The sequence below is a fragment of the Haliotis rubra genome, unplaced genomic scaffold, assembly GCF_003918875.1.
Source record: "Haliotis rubra isolate DU_JTF1 unplaced genomic scaffold, ASM391887v1 Scf655, whole genome shotgun sequence".
NCBI classification, from domain to species: Eukaryota; Metazoa; Mollusca; class Gastropoda; order Lepetellida; family Haliotidae; genus Haliotis; species Haliotis rubra.
Genome location: NW_025767363.1, coordinates 493,630 through 511,172, shown reverse-complemented (window position 1 = coordinate 511,172; position 17,543 = coordinate 493,630). Strand labels below are relative to the sequence as shown.

Genomic DNA, 17,543 nt, shown 5'->3' with positions numbered 1-17,543 from the left:
ATACTTGTACAAAACTCTCATTTCAGGTCTAGGTTTAAAAAACCAACATGCATTGAAATGGGAACTAAACATTTTATACGACGACATTATATCTAAGGATTTGTCACTTTACAATACTATTCCCTTTAGATGTACGAAAGATACTAGATTACAATGGTTCCAATACAGACTCTACACCATATCTTCCAAAAAACAAACATTTGTTTTAGAAAAGATAGGATATAAAGACACTAGTAATTGCAGTTTTTGCTCCGAAGATATAGAAACAACTATCCACTTATTCTGGTCTTGCAGCAAGGTAAACCATATATGGAAAAACCTTGAGAACTGGCTACATGATAAGCACAAATAAAACTCAAAATTGAAAAGAAACATGTAATGCTTGGTTACCCAAATAAAAACAATGATCCAATAAATATCATCTTAAGTCTCTTCAAGGAACTAATTTTTCGAAATACGTTTAACAACATTATGCCGTCTTTTCAAGTTTTTCAACATAAACTGTTTGAATATTATATGTTAACAAAGTGTTCGTCAATAATTAGTTGTAATATCAATGCTTTCTACATGTTTTGGTCGTCATGCCATGATTTATTCTGCTAAAACTATTTGATTGTTCATCATGAATACTGGAATATCACTGTTATTTGTTTGTATAAAATGTTGAAAAATGCAACAAAATAAACAACCATAAAAAAAATATTGTCAGACTAATAACTCATATGTATTTTCAAATATATATTTAACAATATGTATACATTAACTAACACCATTAATTTCGTTCAGTTACACAGGTTGAGTTGAATAAAATCATATTCCTATCTGTACACACTATACAGTAACGACAAACAGGTTCAGCAGCTAGCATAGTGTTATACTCTCCAAACTGTTGATTTTAGTTCAATCTGTATATTGTAACACATGATATATTTGTGATTACACTTTCTCGTTAAAGTACAGATTCTAGTACTTTACTTGGCTGTGTTGAACCCACACCAACAGAAGTACTAGAATCTTCACTTTACTGAGAAAGTGTAATCCCATACATAACATATGGTACATTGGACCACTAAATGACATTGTGTAGTCTATATGTGGTAGCTTATATCTACACATGTATCAGACGTACACGGAAAGTCGTTAAGTATCCTCTATTTTGACCACTAAATGACATTGTGTAGTGTATATGTTGTAGCTTTTATCTACACATGTATCAGACGTACACGGAAAGTCGTTAAGTATCCTCTATTTTGACCACTAAATGACATTGTGTAGTCTATATGTTGTAGCTTACATCTACACATGTATCAGACGTACACGGAAAGTCGTTAAGTATCCTCTATTTTGACCACTAAATGATATTGTGTAGTCTATATGTGGTAGCTTATATCTACACATGTATCAGACGTACACGGAAAGTCGTTAAGTATCCTCTATTTTGACCACTAAATGACATTGTGTAGTGTATATGTTGTAGCTTACATCTACACATGTATCAGACGTACACGGAAGGTCGTTTAGTATCCTCTATTCTGACCACTAAATGACACTGTGTAGTGTATATGTTGTAGCTTACATCTACACATGTATCAGACGTACACCTTTTTTCACTCTCAAGCATGTACATGAACACTGACACAATGTCGCGCTTCCAACACAAACTGTAACATTTTGTTAAACCGCATTTAGGGATACGGTGACACTAATTGGTGCACTAATACCCAACCCCTTTGTCTTTGTCTTTTTTGGTGAGTGAGTGAGTTAATATTTAACGTCATTCGGCAATATTTCAGCCATATCTTGACTGAAACAATTGATGCAATAACAAATGAAAACATTTTGAAGAATAAAACCTGTCGACGTTGGACAGTAAAATACTAGAGGATCACATGTAGGAATATAAAAACTAGTATGTTAAACTAAAACATTTTGATTAAAGAAGACAATACAATATATAACATGTGATATAGTTCGCCAAAGAGACACAATCTTGGTTAAGTAAAGGAATCAAATCTGTGAAGATACATTTAAAGAACGTGACTTCAGATACGTAGTATTGCATCATGCATGCATGGATTATTACACACCGATTGCAAGAACATAACAGCAAACATACACAATGATGCTCGTACAAAATACATAATAGTGAAGGAAAACCGTATAACACACGAACATCATCCATTATATTTCTTGGGAGGCATTTAGAAGTTTGAGCAGTAAGGAAGGATGACAGTATATGGACGACCAACTTTATTACAGTGAGAGCTACGGTTAGGTTCAAGAACGACGAAACAGTAAGATCCTTAAAAAGCCGAATCCATGAGCATCAGACCTCAGGATTTAAACTTGACTCCAAATCAGCCCTATCAGAATATATCAGACCACATCCAAGACAATACCGACCACAGCATCCAGTGGGTCACAACCCTAACGACAAATCTCAAAGACGGTAAAATCAGGAAACTACGAGACGCTATCTACATCAAAAGACTCCAACCTTCTACCAACCAAAGCGCTAGAGAAAACGGCCATAGCGCTAGAGAAAACGTCCACCGAACCGTGAGAAAACGGCCTCTGTGCCAAGGGAAAACGGCCAACATAGTTGCACCAAGATCAAAGGAGATTATATGATTATATATGTTTTAAATAAAAGAGATTTACTTCATTGAGGGTAAACTTTTAAAAATTGATTGATTAATTTTGTTTCGATATCCATAGCGGTTTAACTTTTGAAGATTGATTAGTTGATTCGACAGTTACGATGAACAAACCATTCGATTGATTGTAGATTTTACAGGTAAGATTAGTTGATGATAGAAAGTGTAAAAGATAATAAGGCAGTGTATATATTGACGAACGGATTAGTAGAATATTTAATTACATTAAATGGGAACAAAGAAGTATGTTTTAACTAATTCCAACTAGTGTTCTTGTAGTTCTGGCATAGTCCTAGTATGGTGATCTACCTTCAGTTGTAGGCAATCTATATCCTAAATGTTTTAAATTTAATTAATTTAGATTTGTATCACGAGTCACCTTGAGTCAGGTAAAGATATCCAATCACCCCGCTACTCCCTGTGTATTGACTGACGTGAGAGTGAGAAAATAGGTTGACAAAATAATTAATAAATCAACTTATCTAATACGTTAACCGCCAATCATTGAGTAATGATAAAATCTTCTCGAGTTGATTCAATAATCAATTGTCGCCGAGTGAAGGCGCAAGCCCGAAATAATCCTTTCCGGTCGGCTGACGATACTGCTGAGAAGGTGATGGCAGACACCCTTGGTCCTGATCAGCCAGCCGGCGCCAACTTTAACAAAAACATGAAATACCATTATTTGATAGATACAGTTTTTATTTATTCTGTTTATCTCTTTAGTACACATGAAGAGAGGTTTGACGAGCGTTCTGCAGCAAACAGTATAATACATAAATACAACTTGTAGATGTTCAACCTAAAACTTTGCCATGACTATGTTATCATTGTTGTTGCCTTCTTATTATGATTGATATGAGACATGGAAGAAGCAAATGGTCGATGTTGTTCTACAAAGCGTACAGGTTGGTGAAGTAGTGAGGATTAATATTTCACCCAAGGCCAATAAGGCGTAAATACTTTATACAAGTACAACAAGTACACAAGACCATACACAACACAAAACTAGCCTGTAAGGACCTCTGGTTAAACCATGTTGGATCTACAGTGGTTTGTGTGCTGTGCTGGTGAACTGATGAGGGTGAGTTATTTACACAAGGCTAATCGGTCGTAAGGAGTGACCCAAGATATACAAACATATACATTTTATAGAAGAAGAAGAAGAAATATATATTTTGGTGTCACGTGCTCATACAAATACACAGCATAAATGGCATGATAAAACATATCACCCCAGCGTACTGTTAGACAATAAATATACAGCCTGGTCAGCAGGACTGAGATGTAAAATGGAAGGATGAGCAGATGATACATATTTCCAAAACTCATACCTCAAATCAGTGTAGAAATTACTGACAGTGACAAAATAGGCCTCAGTATATAACGTATGTTTAAACAAGCAGTATGTCCGCAGCTTATCACCATTACACTGACCAACACAGGCTTCAGTATATAACGTATGTTTAAACAAGCGGTATGTCCGCAGCTTATCACCATTACACTGACCTAAACAAGCGGTATGTCAGCAACTTATCACCATTACACTGACCTAAACAAGCGGATTGTCGGCAGCTTTTCACCATTACACTGACCTAAACAAGCGGTATGTCCGCAGCTTATCACCATTACACTGACCTAAACAAGCGGTATGTCCGCAGCTTATTACCATTACACTGACCAACATCATTCCAAAGTTGATGAAACCGATCTTCGCTACCCTTTTCCTTATAGTAAACGCTATAGGAAATATCACAAATATGTATTATAGGCAATTGCCAAGACTGTATCATAGAATGAACAGTATTATACAAGGATTTTCTGAACCGAAGAGACCATCTACTAACGACACTGGGAATTCTTGAAACGTTGGCTGAATGTAGCCAGGCCAAAAACGTATAATTTCAATATTTTGTTTATGGGAAGATAGAAAATAGAGTAAATGTAAAGAGATTCCTCTTACTGTACTCTTCATATGACGGTGGTGTTCTTCAACCCCCCGTGGTTGTTGTTCGTCAATGGGTAATTTTCTGTTTTCTGCAACACTTCCTTCAGTAAATCTGCAGATAAATTATAGTAAAACTGAAATTGTGTCTTCATATATTCTGAGATATTGGGATGTGAATAAACAGGTCTCCACATCTAATTTCGCCCGTAGACGTTGGTATTCAAACTGAATGTCCATGTTAACAATGAACTAAAGTTGTTTACTCATTTGCATGAATCGATTGAACAGCCGGCACTTACCTCCAAGCAAACCTTCCCCGTCAGCTGTTGCTGTGGACAAAACATATCAGAATTATGGACAGAGACTAAAGATTTGGTTGGTTGGTTTGTTGTATAACGCCGCACTCAGCAATATTACAGTCTGTTAACAATCGAGTATGGACTAGACAATCCAGTGATCAACATCACGTGCATCGAAAATGCGCACTTTGGATACGATGGCACGTAACAACCAAGTCAACGAGTCTGACCACCCGATCCCGTTAGTCGCCTCATACGACAAACGTGGGTTGCTGGAGATCAACTCTAACCCTGATCGTCGAGGGACAAGGGAGGGACATCTATATGTCGTAGTATTTTACACGTGTAGCTTGCCGCTTTACACAACTCTAACCCTGATCGTCGATGGACAAGGGAGGGACAACTATATGCCGTAGTATTTTACACGTGTAGCATGCCGCTTTACACAGCCCTATGTTCAGACATATCTTTCAACCTAAACGTAGTCAGCAATGTCTGTGTTGACCCCAGACCCAACAGCTTCACCTGCACCCCAGCAAGTGGCAGCCCACCAGACATCGACATGTAAACAGGTACTCGTTGCCTGTTGTTGTAGGGAGTTCCTGACAGTGTCAGACCAATGTTGTTGTTGTTTTTCCGAAATCAGTTATTAACAGTTCTTGAGAAACAGAAATATTTCAGACTTGAATGTTAGTCCCTTACATCATAGATTTGTCCAGAGGACAAAATGTTGCCTGTTTCTTGAGAACTCGATGAATGAATACTTAATGAGAAGCAATGAACATTCTTATTTCTTTGTAGTTCGACTCGATCTTTGGACTTGAGATATTTCGTAGTATTTTGTGATGGGTTCTGTTGCTTATAACATGGCATACTGATAGTCACTGAAAACATTGTAGAACGTAGAGTAGAAATATGTTACTTACCTGGTCTTTGTGAACTGAAAGTAAGCCAAGGTAACAAATGATTGTATAAATTCCGTTTCCTATTAATTGCTAAATGTTGTTTCAAGGTTTACAACTGATACATAATATCAGCCTTGTCCATAAACAAAACAAATGTTAATATAACACACTGCATATTTTAGTGCCCGTCAAAGCCCATAACACTGTTTTCAGTGTAGATGCAAAGTGAATCAATGTTTCCCTGTACGTCTGTCTCCGTGTTGTGTAAATAAAATACACAAAGTCTCATTTTTCCTGGGCCGATCATTTCATTTTGAATTAATTTGAAAAAAAAAAACAAGCTGATCTGCCACAGTCCATTTATCGTGATAACTTCACAAATTCGTTTCATAAACATGTTCACAATATTCCATTATCTTTGGAGAGAGTGAGTGAGTTAAGGTTTCAAGTCACATCGGCAAAATTTCAGCCATATCGTGACTACAAACAAGTTATAATTTTACTATAAATAAAGGTAAATTATAAAAACATGTCAGCGAAGGACAGTAAAACAACTAGTTTATCACAGATTTCAATTTAAAACTAGTAATTAACACTAAACCTACAATACAATATAATAAACAGGCTATATATTGCCAACAACTGAAGGTAGATCACCATGCTAGGGACCATGGGGACTTAGAGTACTCTTGCTTCCTACATGGACCCCAGCTGATAGGTTAAATAGACTTTGAATTTTTGGGACTTACTTATCCTCTCAGGAGGACAATAATGTTACAGGACTTTCACCCCCTTGGAGGATACAGCCACTAACACCCTCAGCTACTGATTAAACTTACAATTATAAGAAATACAGCTATCTACGAAACACATGACACACAATTTATCAGTCAGTTCAATTTCTTTTTAAAACCCGATAATATAATTATAATAAACATTCTTAAAAAGACCCTTAACATGCTTGACCGTGATTCCTTCATCACAAAAGATACAAAATGGAGCATCCTCCTCTATTTTCACAGGCATTCATGTGTGTACGTGGTATGGCCAATGAGACAATGCTACGATTAAGAATAGTAGTAGGTTTAAATTTACTATGAATGTAATGGAACGTACGTACCCTCTCAGGAGGACAATAATTTTACAATACTTCAACCCCCGTTGAGGGTACAACCACTAACAATCTAAGTTATTAATCTAAACTACCAATAATAAAATATGTATCTATTTACAAACCATTCATCAAAATATATCTAATAATTCTAATTATTTTAAAATTTGTAACAGTTTTTACATTTAAATACTTATCCCTATGGAAAAAACAGTACAGTCAAGCAGGACATGCGTGACCGTGATTCTTTCATCACAAGGGATACAAAACGTTTACACATATATTCATGGGTATATCGTGTGTGGCCAATACGACATCGTCGCATAATGACCTCTTCAAATCTGGACTGGCAGCCCAAGTATGGGGTAACTGATAGTTGGCTATATTTCATGTAATGTATTGATACCTACCATTATCGTTGGAACCGCAAGAGTATAGCATGTTGCCTCAACAGTAAGAATGACATTAGTTTACGTGAACGTCAACGTCGGTACATGCATATGCATCGCATAATCCATCATACACGAGCACACTCATGACCACGTCATTACATACACACGCCGCATAAACAGAGCCGTTTATTCAGATGAGCTGAACAGAGAAAAAAGACATTTTACATCGTTCCACTACAGATTTATTTCCCTTGTTTGACATTAAATCTTGTAAATTAATTAAATGATCCCTCCTCACAACTGCTTCAGGGAAAGTTGTTGAACATAATTGCGGAAGATGCCCCAGAACTATAAAATGTCTGACTACATCAAAACCTATACTACATGCTGCCATTAAGGATAATGAGTTGCATATTACCTCTTCACGTGTCTCCGCCATCTGCAAAGAGAAGATATGTGTATTAGACGTGGATAAGACAAGACGGGACAGGACACAATCATACCGACAACCTAGACTGTCACAGATCCACAAAACCATGTGTACAGGAGTCATTCCAGGCTCAATGTAGGCAACAGATCAACCCTCCACTTGTGATGTGGCCGTCACCATTTGTACGATGGAGTCGAAATCCTACTGTGGATTCACTCTTCATTAATGACTTATATTTACGCGATATCGTGAAAGTAATACAAGCAGACATATAACATGAGTCAATGTGAATCTATTTGTTTAACAAATGGTTGTCTGACTTAACACCCATAACAAAGAACACAACAGGGACGTAAGGTGCAAGTCAAAGTAGGGAATCGCATGGAGATTCATGTTTGGCACCGGTGCCCCAGTTTGGAAACGTCCTGGGATTGCTATTTTTTGTAAACTGTAAATTCCATGATAAAGAAACGTAGTATAAGTTTAGTTTACTTAATTAAATGTGCATGTCCAGCAAAAAGGTTAGGATCAGGTGGAATAAGTGTATTTCTCAACAGAACTCTGCTCTGTCAGCAGTTATCTCGGGTCACAGCTGAATCTATACACAGACAGTTCTGAAGTTATTCATAAACTGCTTGCCATAAATGACACTGCTTAAACCAGTTTTCTGTAAAACAAACCCTGACATGTAAACATACACTAAATGCAACCGACAACTGAAGTCATACTCAATATATCTGTCACACCATACACCCATTACCAGTAAATGTAATCTATCAATGTTCAATAGTCAGGATAAAAGCCCTTCAAATACTACTCTCAGTAGATTAAAACAGTACTATATTTTTTCTGCTCAACTTCACAATAAACTAACTAACACAGTGCTAGAAAACTGTGAACACTGAAACTCACACAACTGAGATGACACAATATTGTAATTCTATGTCGTTACCTCAATGCAACTAACTTATGATATGTGTCACTATGAAACATCATCTATTCATGTAAAATATCCATGTTATATACTTGAGGAGTCATTGTCTACCTTATCTTTGTTGATAATGTATCATGAAAACACCGAGTTGCCCAGGCGGGCCCATTGGCTGAACAACTCGTGAGCTCAAAGCGGGAGAAGTCATTATCCAAAACGCTCCACGATGCACACTACGGAGCAGTTATTGTCACACTAATGCAGATACAGGTGCAACCTTTATGTGTTCAATACAAATATAACTGTGATGACTGAAGTACAGGGCCTAGATTGTCGAAGATTTCTTAGCGCTAAGATAGCCGTAAGTTAATGTTGATGTATGGTACTTACGACTATCTTAGCGCTAAGAGAGCTTCGAAAATCTAGGCCCAGATATATATAATTTGTTACAGACATGAAATTCCTAACAAGGTGGCTGGCATCATGAAAATCACTCGTATGTGTTTTGTTGTCACTTCACAGTGTATGCTTCGACGGTGACCTACACTGCAGAAACAACTGCAGATGATACCCAACCCCATCTACATAGGCTTGTGGTCATTAAATAAAACAAAGTGTCAGTTTTTCGAAATATTCCCGGAAATATATTAATTTTTTAAAATAAATTTGCAGTCAAGTTTTCAATCTGCAATATGTTGCTCAAATGTAGGTGATAGTGGTGAATTACGGATTGCCATTTGAATACACATAATTTATGCACATCCGATTCTTCAGGGAGAATATTTTAAAAACCGGTGGGCACATATATTCATATATTGAACATCTAATTGCCATCTAATCAAACATATATATTTACCTTAAGAAGAGCATGATATGGGGAACAGATGCGGCTACAAGTGCAAGTGAGACTGCTACAGCTGCTACCAGGAACACAGGAGCCGGTATGGTAATCACGAACACCCCTCCTTCCTTGTTGTTCACAGCAGCGGGAGTTGTAGACGTTTCTGGACAAATCCAACAGTGCTCATACAAACAAACATCTGATAAATATTTAATGCAGAACCCCGCGAGGTCAGTTACGACAGAAAGTTCAAGAGGTTCCCATCAAAATCAGAATGTCATTCACTACCAACTTTTTGATGGAATGTGTCCGTTGCTGTTACACAAAACATGAGTGTCGGCCTGTCGAGAATCTCAGAATGTCAGAATGCACACAGACTGAGGCACCTATGCAGACTGATCTGTAAGTATTTCCTGTCATTTGAGTGAGAAGAACTGTTAATGAAGCTCATATCAAGGAATAATAAACTAAGAGGCAAAAGAAAGTATAGGTTGCCATAAGTCATTGTTCTTTAAAAATGTGATCCACGGTGACGAGAGAGTATTCTGGCAGTCACTTCCCGGCTACAGGGGGGAACAAATAACACGTCCGAAACGGAACACGACTGACGGTGCCACGTTGCACGAGAAATTGGTAAAACAGGACTGGGGTCCGCAGAACGAGATGGAGGTACCGAAGTGAGGCATAAATATGATCATTACATAGCATGGCATCACAGTTTATATATAACACACCAAAGACCACGTGATGAAAGAGAGAGAGCATGGGTATGGCCGAAACTGGGGCTACACAAGTCGAAATTTCCCGAAGGTTTGGGTGTGCACACCACTGGCGGTATCCAGGCTTCTACAACGATACCGGTAGACAGGAAAGACTGACAGGCGCAGAACGGGAAGACCGCCAGACCAGTAAATGAGATTCATCCACCTACGAAACAGATTCGTAACGGTGACGGCGACGGCGATGGCAACAGCTGCAACATCATTGGGACATCGCATTAACCCACGTAGCCCACGTACAGTACTACGTAATAAGAGCCTAGCGTCACTTCCGTGGAATGTTTTTGACACTGCAGCATCGACGCCAGAGATTGCGATAGGCTAGACGAGTTCGAGTCTGGCAGGTGAGGCAGTGTCGCCGACCGAGTGCTGTTTGAGTTGTTTCAGAATGATGGCAGAGAACGGGTTTATCGCCGCAGAAGTGAACGACTAGCTCCCTGTGTGCATTCAACAAGCTCATCCTTTCGCCGGAGGAGGCATCACGGTGTGGGGCAGTATTTGTGGGGAACAGAAGACTGATCTGGTAGTAACTGTTGTGCAGAGGAACTTTAACGCAGTGCCGTACAAAGGCCAGGTGATACAACAAGTTGTGCTCCCATTCATACAAAACCAGTCACAGGGAGCAGTGTGTCAACATGACAATACAACGCCCCATACAGCAAGACTAACACAAGGCTTCCTCTGTCCACTCAGCAGATATGAACTCGATAGAGCATCTGTGGGACCTTCTTAAGAGACAGAAGTCGCCAACAGCTCACTGACAAAAGACAACAGCTGGAGCGTGTCCTGAGTGTGGAGTGGTAAAGGATTCCAGCATACGTCATGAGACGTCTGTGGTCATCGATGAGACGACGCATCACAGCATGAATCGAGGTACGTGGGGGGCATAATTGTGTCTTAAATGAACTTGTATAGAGCCTGACAATCGCGTATTAGTGTTCAAATATCACTGAAACCCATTACGTTCTGACCCACCCAGAATGTGCTTGAATGATCATCTGTAGCCAGTCTTCATTTCATATTATACTTGTAATCAACATTTGTGTTGTGTCGTTTTCTTATGGATCGTCAAACTCGACCTATATTTCTTTTGGCTCTCAGTTTAATATGTTTTCAAGGATGAAGACTGCAAATTAATCTGAAAGCTGTTGACAATGTTCTACACTGTTAATGCCAGGGAAGTATCTGATGTATGAGGTGTTGTGGCAGGACCTATGTTTTCAAGTGTAATCTGGAAACGGGTAGAATGAAATGAAGCTATAAGCACTATAGAAGTATGACTTTATAAATGGTGTTTGAGCATGACTATATCAAAGGCAATAATCTCGGCTTTTTTTGTGACCGAGATAAGGATTGTCCAGTTAAAACCAACAAACCTTGGCCAATCTTCTAAACACACAGTTGATCTCGTCAGTCTTTACTTTATACTGTTTATTGTGTATCGGTTGTTATTTGAAACTTTATGGACAGCATGTGCAAAAGAGAGTAGTTTGGGGTTACCTCCCTTTAGTGTCTTTGTTTGTGGTCCACTGTCCCAGCGTTGACTTTTTTGTCGTCATCCCGGTAAACAGTTTCGAGAAAGGTACTTATAGAAGAGCGAGAGAAAATCATTTAGTAGCCTCCTACTGCAATTTCACTTGGAGCATACCCCCTTGTCCAGTGTCGGCGGAATGGTTATCCGAAACCACAGACATTTGGCTTGCTTCCAAAATAAAGACATTCTGCTCCGACACATTCTGGACATTGACTTGTGTAAGAGGTCCAACGGTGAACTGATGAACTGATTAACCTTTACAAATTAACATTCAAATCATTTTACATACACACGATAGCCATATATAACTTCGTACCATTCGCAGTGTTACAGAACTCTCCAGTATAAGTCCCATTACAGCCAAGTATACAGACTCCAGTTGTTTGGTTGCATCTTTCCTCCACACAGTTGCTGCTGCAGGGATGTTCACACGTATCTCCATACAAGCCACGACCACACTCTGGACAACAATCAAAGAACGGATAAAATATCAGATATACGAGAAAGTAACTTCTTTCTGATGTCACATATAATACCATTCATTTAAGGTGTGGAAACATTCATGGTACCATGAAAATCTCCCACGTAACCTTCAGCCGTATCGATTTTCACCTTTCGAAACAGGGGCACACAAACGGCTCTCCCATAGTGAACACTAGGTAGTTCCTGACGGTTTATAATAATCTTGTGTTAGCTGTTCATGGGTACACTGTTTCGTACAGTATCATATTAAAGCAACAGAAACCTTTTCACATTCCAATGAGCAAGTGAGCAAGTGAGCACGCGTATTTGAATCACGAAAGTAATATTGATACCGGGTGTTAGGTGAAACGCTTCCCGCTCTCATCAGAGAGGTAAGTGTTGTCTCACTTCAGCACTGGCCCGTTCAGAGTAATACTAAGCAGCAAAAACGCAACCTGATCTCGGAGATATCCATGTTTCTCATGCAACTCATGCTGCAGGTGTTGTTCACAAGTTTACCTCACAAGGACCAGCCCTATACAATGCATCTCAAAACCTGGTTGAAACATTCATATTATGTCAGCAGGATGCCGCGACTCACGACAGCTCCGAGAAACCAAGCGCTCGGAAAACTTGAAGCTGGCCACACTCCACAAGCCGTTCCCAATCACTTTCAGGTCAACGTTCGGACAATCTACATACTGCAGCAAAGTTTCCGGGACACCAACACCACAAATGATCGCTCCCGTACTGGCAGACCAAGGGTGACCACAAGACGACAAGACTGACATGTCGTGCGACAGAATGTACCAAATCCCTTCATGCAGTCATCCGGAACAGGACGCCAGACAGTGGGAACACACGGAAGACCAATCAGTACTGATACAGTACGCCGACGTCTTAACAGCGGGAACCTCCATTGCCGTAGGCTTTACCGTGGACCTATCCTCACCTCTCGTCATCGACGTGAACGTCTACAGTTTGCCCTACAACACCAACAACTGGCAATACAGTCAATGAAGAACTGTTGTGTTCACAGATGAGTGTCGGTACTGCGTATCAGCAGCAGATGGCAGAACAAGGATATGGCGACGACGTGGCCAGCGTGTGTTCTGGAAAGAGACTCATGGGAGGTGCAAGCATCATGGTGTGGAGTGGAATAGGCCTGAACCAGATCGTGGGTCCTGTGGTGTTCCAGAACCTTGGTCCAGGGAGAGAAGGCGGCATCACAGTGGTGCGCTACATCGACCAAGCTCTCAGACCCCACGTCGTACCACATTTCGCACATCACCGGAACAACATTTTCCCACATAATAACGCCCGGGTCCATACTGCCAGAGCTACACTGAACTTCCTACAGCAGAACGGTGTCAACATTATGCATTGGCCAGCCCCTAGTCCTGATTTAAACCCAACTGAACATCTTTGGGATGAAATTCAGAGGAGACTGAATAATGTCATACTAAGGCCGAACACAGCTGATTTATTGCGCCAGGCCTTTCTCAGAGTGTGGTTCAAGGAGCTAATGGCCTTCATCAATCGACTGGTGCACTCCATGCATAGACGCTGTGCTGCAGTTATTGCCGCTGGTGGTGGTTACACTAGATACTGAAGTCAAGGGTCTGAACACAAAAAATGTTTTTGAGCCGCTTATTATCCCAATTTATGTAGTGATTTAATTACAGAGCCTATCTAGTTTTGAATTCGTACTGACGTTTGTTTTTGCTACTGAGTATATATAAGCACAGCATTTATGAATATTATTACATTCTCTTTCGCTGAAGACCATTCACTACAATGTCAAACATTAAACTGAGGTAAATGGTCCTTGTAGAATATGGACACTGTAGCAAGAGTTTCTACAGAAAGTAGATGTATTTTCCCAAATAAGTAATTTGCGCATTTAAATGGATGTTTCCCATCAAGTCTAACATAAAGAGAACTAAATGCCACGAATGATCCAATACCTATACCGTGATGGATGCTTTTAGCTGATCACGTTATAGTGGGGCATGTAACCGAACACAGTTGACGCCATTGTTATCACTGGAACCTGACTTCCCAGAGTCTAAACTTATCCTTCATAAAAAGACAAAGTTAATAACCTACTGGTATATGTGAATACAATGTTTTTTAGAAAGTGTTCAAATGTGTCATAAGATATATTTGTGATTGCATATTTTTGGTAAAGTGCACGTTCCAGTTCTTTCTGTGTTTGATTTCCCGGGTGGGATTCGAACCCACAGTCTCAGAGCGACGTACCTAATTACCAGCACGCATTATGTCTGTTTTAGTATGCGAATATCTGGTGTCATCCTAATGTGATTTTCAGAGTTATTTTACCCATTACATCAAAAGGAATCGGTTTCCGAGATCAGTCAAGATCGTATATTCTACTGTACAGAGTTTCTGTAGTTCAACTTGAGAATGGAACGTAACAATTATAATGATTGTTGAGATGACTCTATCTCTTATACTTATCATTATGAAAATGGAATTTTCACTGCTATTTATATATTGACCATACACATGGTAGAATATATAAGAAATTCTGTGGAGTTTGTGAGTGGAATTAAATAATTCACATCTAGATACTGGATTCCAATAAATGTAGTCATACATATCATAGTGTGTTTCACTCATGCTTTGATCCCATTTTTTTCTTACAGACAATTAAATGTTTATTTACGCTGGTGTTTTTTACGTTAATATGGGGAGTGTTGATGAGATTGTTCTGGAGCTCCAGTTTTAAAAGGATAGATGTGTTTAGATTTATTGTCCAGTGACACGCAGCCTAAACTCGTTATTGTCGACTTACTTCGTGTGCTATTACAAAACACGCCCATGTTGGTTCCATTGCAGCCAAGTGTGCAGTGCCCAGTTTGCAGGTTACAGGTCTTGTTGAGACAGGTGGGGCTGCAGGATTGGTAACACAGATCACCATGCCAACCACGCCGGCATCCCCCGGAACACTTCCCCGTGTCTCTGTGACAGTGCTGAAGATTACTTGGTGGAACTAGTGCACAGTTCACAGGACAGGTCAAGTTGCAGTTCTCGCCGTATTTCCCCCACTCACATTGTCTGTCGCCTGGGACGACCAAGACTGAAGTAAAGCATCACATGATGTTACAATAAACCATACAGGAGTATTGTCATCTTATCTTTGTGAATCTGTGGAATTGCCAAAGTGTAGGCATATCTCATCAGCGGGTTGCCCAAATTATCATTTCCATCATCAGTTATCTTCATGCATGTATATATTGGTAGAAACAAATCGCAAGGATAAAAATCATGTTGGATAAATCATTAATTGGTTACAGAGATTCGCTTATGTTCTGTTACTGTTTTTCTTCCCTATCAGCAAACTAAGTTTGATACCAACTTTACCATAATTATAAGTGATTCTAAGTTTACAACAATCATCATTCAATTTATCGCTCAACCAATATTTGTGAGACTTTGTCACTCCCTCTTAGTTGCTGACATCAGGTACTCACTGATCGACACAACTTATAAAGGAATGTAAAGACTCCACATTCTTCAAAGTCGAACCAACGTCGATGTTACTGTCACTGCCGGGAACGCCTATAGTCACTGAAATATGTCAAGTCAACCAACATGATATAGTATGTGATTACTCAGTGCCAATTAGAAATTGGTCAAATGTAACATATGTTATATTTTGGATTACTCTTTCTTAGTACAGTACAGATTCTTGTACTTTTGTTGGGTTGAGTCCCAACCGGGATTCGAACCCACACCCGCTCAGGGACCGCGACTTCCACCTACAAAAGTACAAGAATCTGTCCATTACTGAGAAAGTGAGTCAAGTGACTTTGTGTGCTGGCGACTAGATGCCTGACTCTGAGGGAGTAGGTTCGAATCTCGCATGGGACTTAATCCAAACTCACCCAGTGAGTGAGTTAAGATTTTAAGTCACATGGGCAATATTTCAGCCATATCGTGACTAGAACAAGCTTGATTTGATAATAAATAAAGGTATATGGCCTGTCAACGAAGGAGAGTAAAACAATTAGAATATCACAGTTATGAATATAAAACTAGTATGTAAATCGAATATGTGTTAGTTACAGAATATAGAATAGAAACAGGCTATAGATCACCAACAACTGAAGGTAGATCACCAAACTAGGGACCACGGGGAGATACAGTACATTTGCTTCCTGCATTAACCCTAGATTGATTTACACCACCCCTTCAGCTGTCAGCAAGTTTAGACAATTTAGCCATAAAATATAATAATATGTATTCTACGGTTAAACAGATTTGTACGTAGTAGCATCCAATTTTCTTAAACAAGAGGAAGTATCAAATAGTATCAAAATGACACACACACAAAACAGTCGTCTGGTGGTAGTGTAAATAGTGGTCTCGGTCAAGGACGTTGGATTTCAGTCTCAGTTTAAAATTATATTCCTCCTTCTGAGGAAAGCGAATACAAAACAGAAAATGTCACTTCACAACAGGGTGAAGGGCCATTTAATTCGATTTAACTGGAAAAACAAAAGGTGTATAAGACCTTACCATGATATTTTCGCAACAAACAAGTATGTTTTTCATTCTGCGCGGTAGTCAACGTGACATTCAGATATATCATACAGAACTGGAGGCGACAACGTGACATTCAGATATATCATACAGAATTAAAAGCGACAAAACCCTTTCCCATTTCATAAAAAAATTCTGCTAAAAGTAAAGTCGATTGTACAAGTGTGACTATATCATGAGTATATATTTGTTTGTGCAGTATTACAGTGTTATAATGTGTTTGTGAATCACTATGAAATAGTGATGATACCAGGTGTTCGCGAACAGGTGAGCGTATCCTGCCCCACCGGTGGCACCGGACACGAGCATAGTCAGTTGTTGACCTGTAATATTTCGGGAACGTATGGTATATGCGTAAATATGGGGAATTCCATCGAAATTAAATTTTGTCACTGGTGCATCAAATTTGGACATTTCCCTCTCATGTCTACCATAAAACGTCTTCAAAGCTTACTAAGGCCTTGAATGATGTTACCTTTATCATACAGAGTGGTTTGACGCTCTTTGAACTCTTGTTAAAGAGAGCACACTCGATTGTACCCCATGCATTTTTGCAATGATAGGTTTTCAACACGTACATAAAATTTATCGTGGTGACCACGATGGAAAAACATTCCTTTTTCTGACCCGTATGATCCACTGACTTATATAAATCAACAAAATGATTGGAATCCATGTTGATTTT

The 17,543-nt window shown here is 39.2% G+C and overlaps 2 protein-coding genes across 2 annotated transcripts in view; both read right to left on the bottom strand.

Moving 5' to 3' along the window:
* Nucleotides 1-485: 485 nt before the first annotated feature.
* LOC124257273 (protein draper-like) overlaps nt 486-17,543 on the bottom strand; it is a 200,260-nt gene continuing 183,202 nt past the window's right edge. The window contains exons 7-12 of the mRNA XM_046691293.1: nt 7,731-7,751; nt 5,831-5,844; nt 4,905-4,934; nt 4,621-4,717; nt 1,585-3,314; nt 486-1,101 (exon numbers count right to left, since the gene is read on the bottom strand). Coding sequence (XP_046547249.1) covers nt 4,629-4,717; nt 4,905-4,934; nt 5,831-5,844; nt 7,731-7,751 — 154 coding nt within the window. The 3' untranslated portion in view covers nt 486-1,101; nt 1,585-3,314; nt 4,621-4,628. The remainder of the gene's footprint in view (nt 1,102-1,584; nt 3,315-4,620; nt 4,718-4,904; nt 4,935-5,830; nt 5,845-7,730; nt 7,752-17,543) is intronic.
* The window catches only part of LOC124257271 (platelet endothelial aggregation receptor 1-like), a 57,122-nt gene continuing 46,638 nt past the window's right edge, over nt 7,060-17,543 (bottom strand). Inside the window, exons 2-5 of the mRNA XM_046691291.1 lie at nt 15,108-15,392; nt 12,144-12,287; nt 9,538-9,677; nt 7,060-7,766 (exon numbers count right to left, since the gene is read on the bottom strand). Of these exons, the coding sequence (XP_046547247.1) occupies nt 7,503-7,766; nt 9,538-9,677; nt 12,144-12,287; nt 15,108-15,392 (833 nt within the window). The 3' untranslated portion in view covers nt 7,060-7,502. The remainder of the gene's footprint in view (nt 7,767-9,537; nt 9,678-12,143; nt 12,288-15,107; nt 15,393-17,543) is intronic.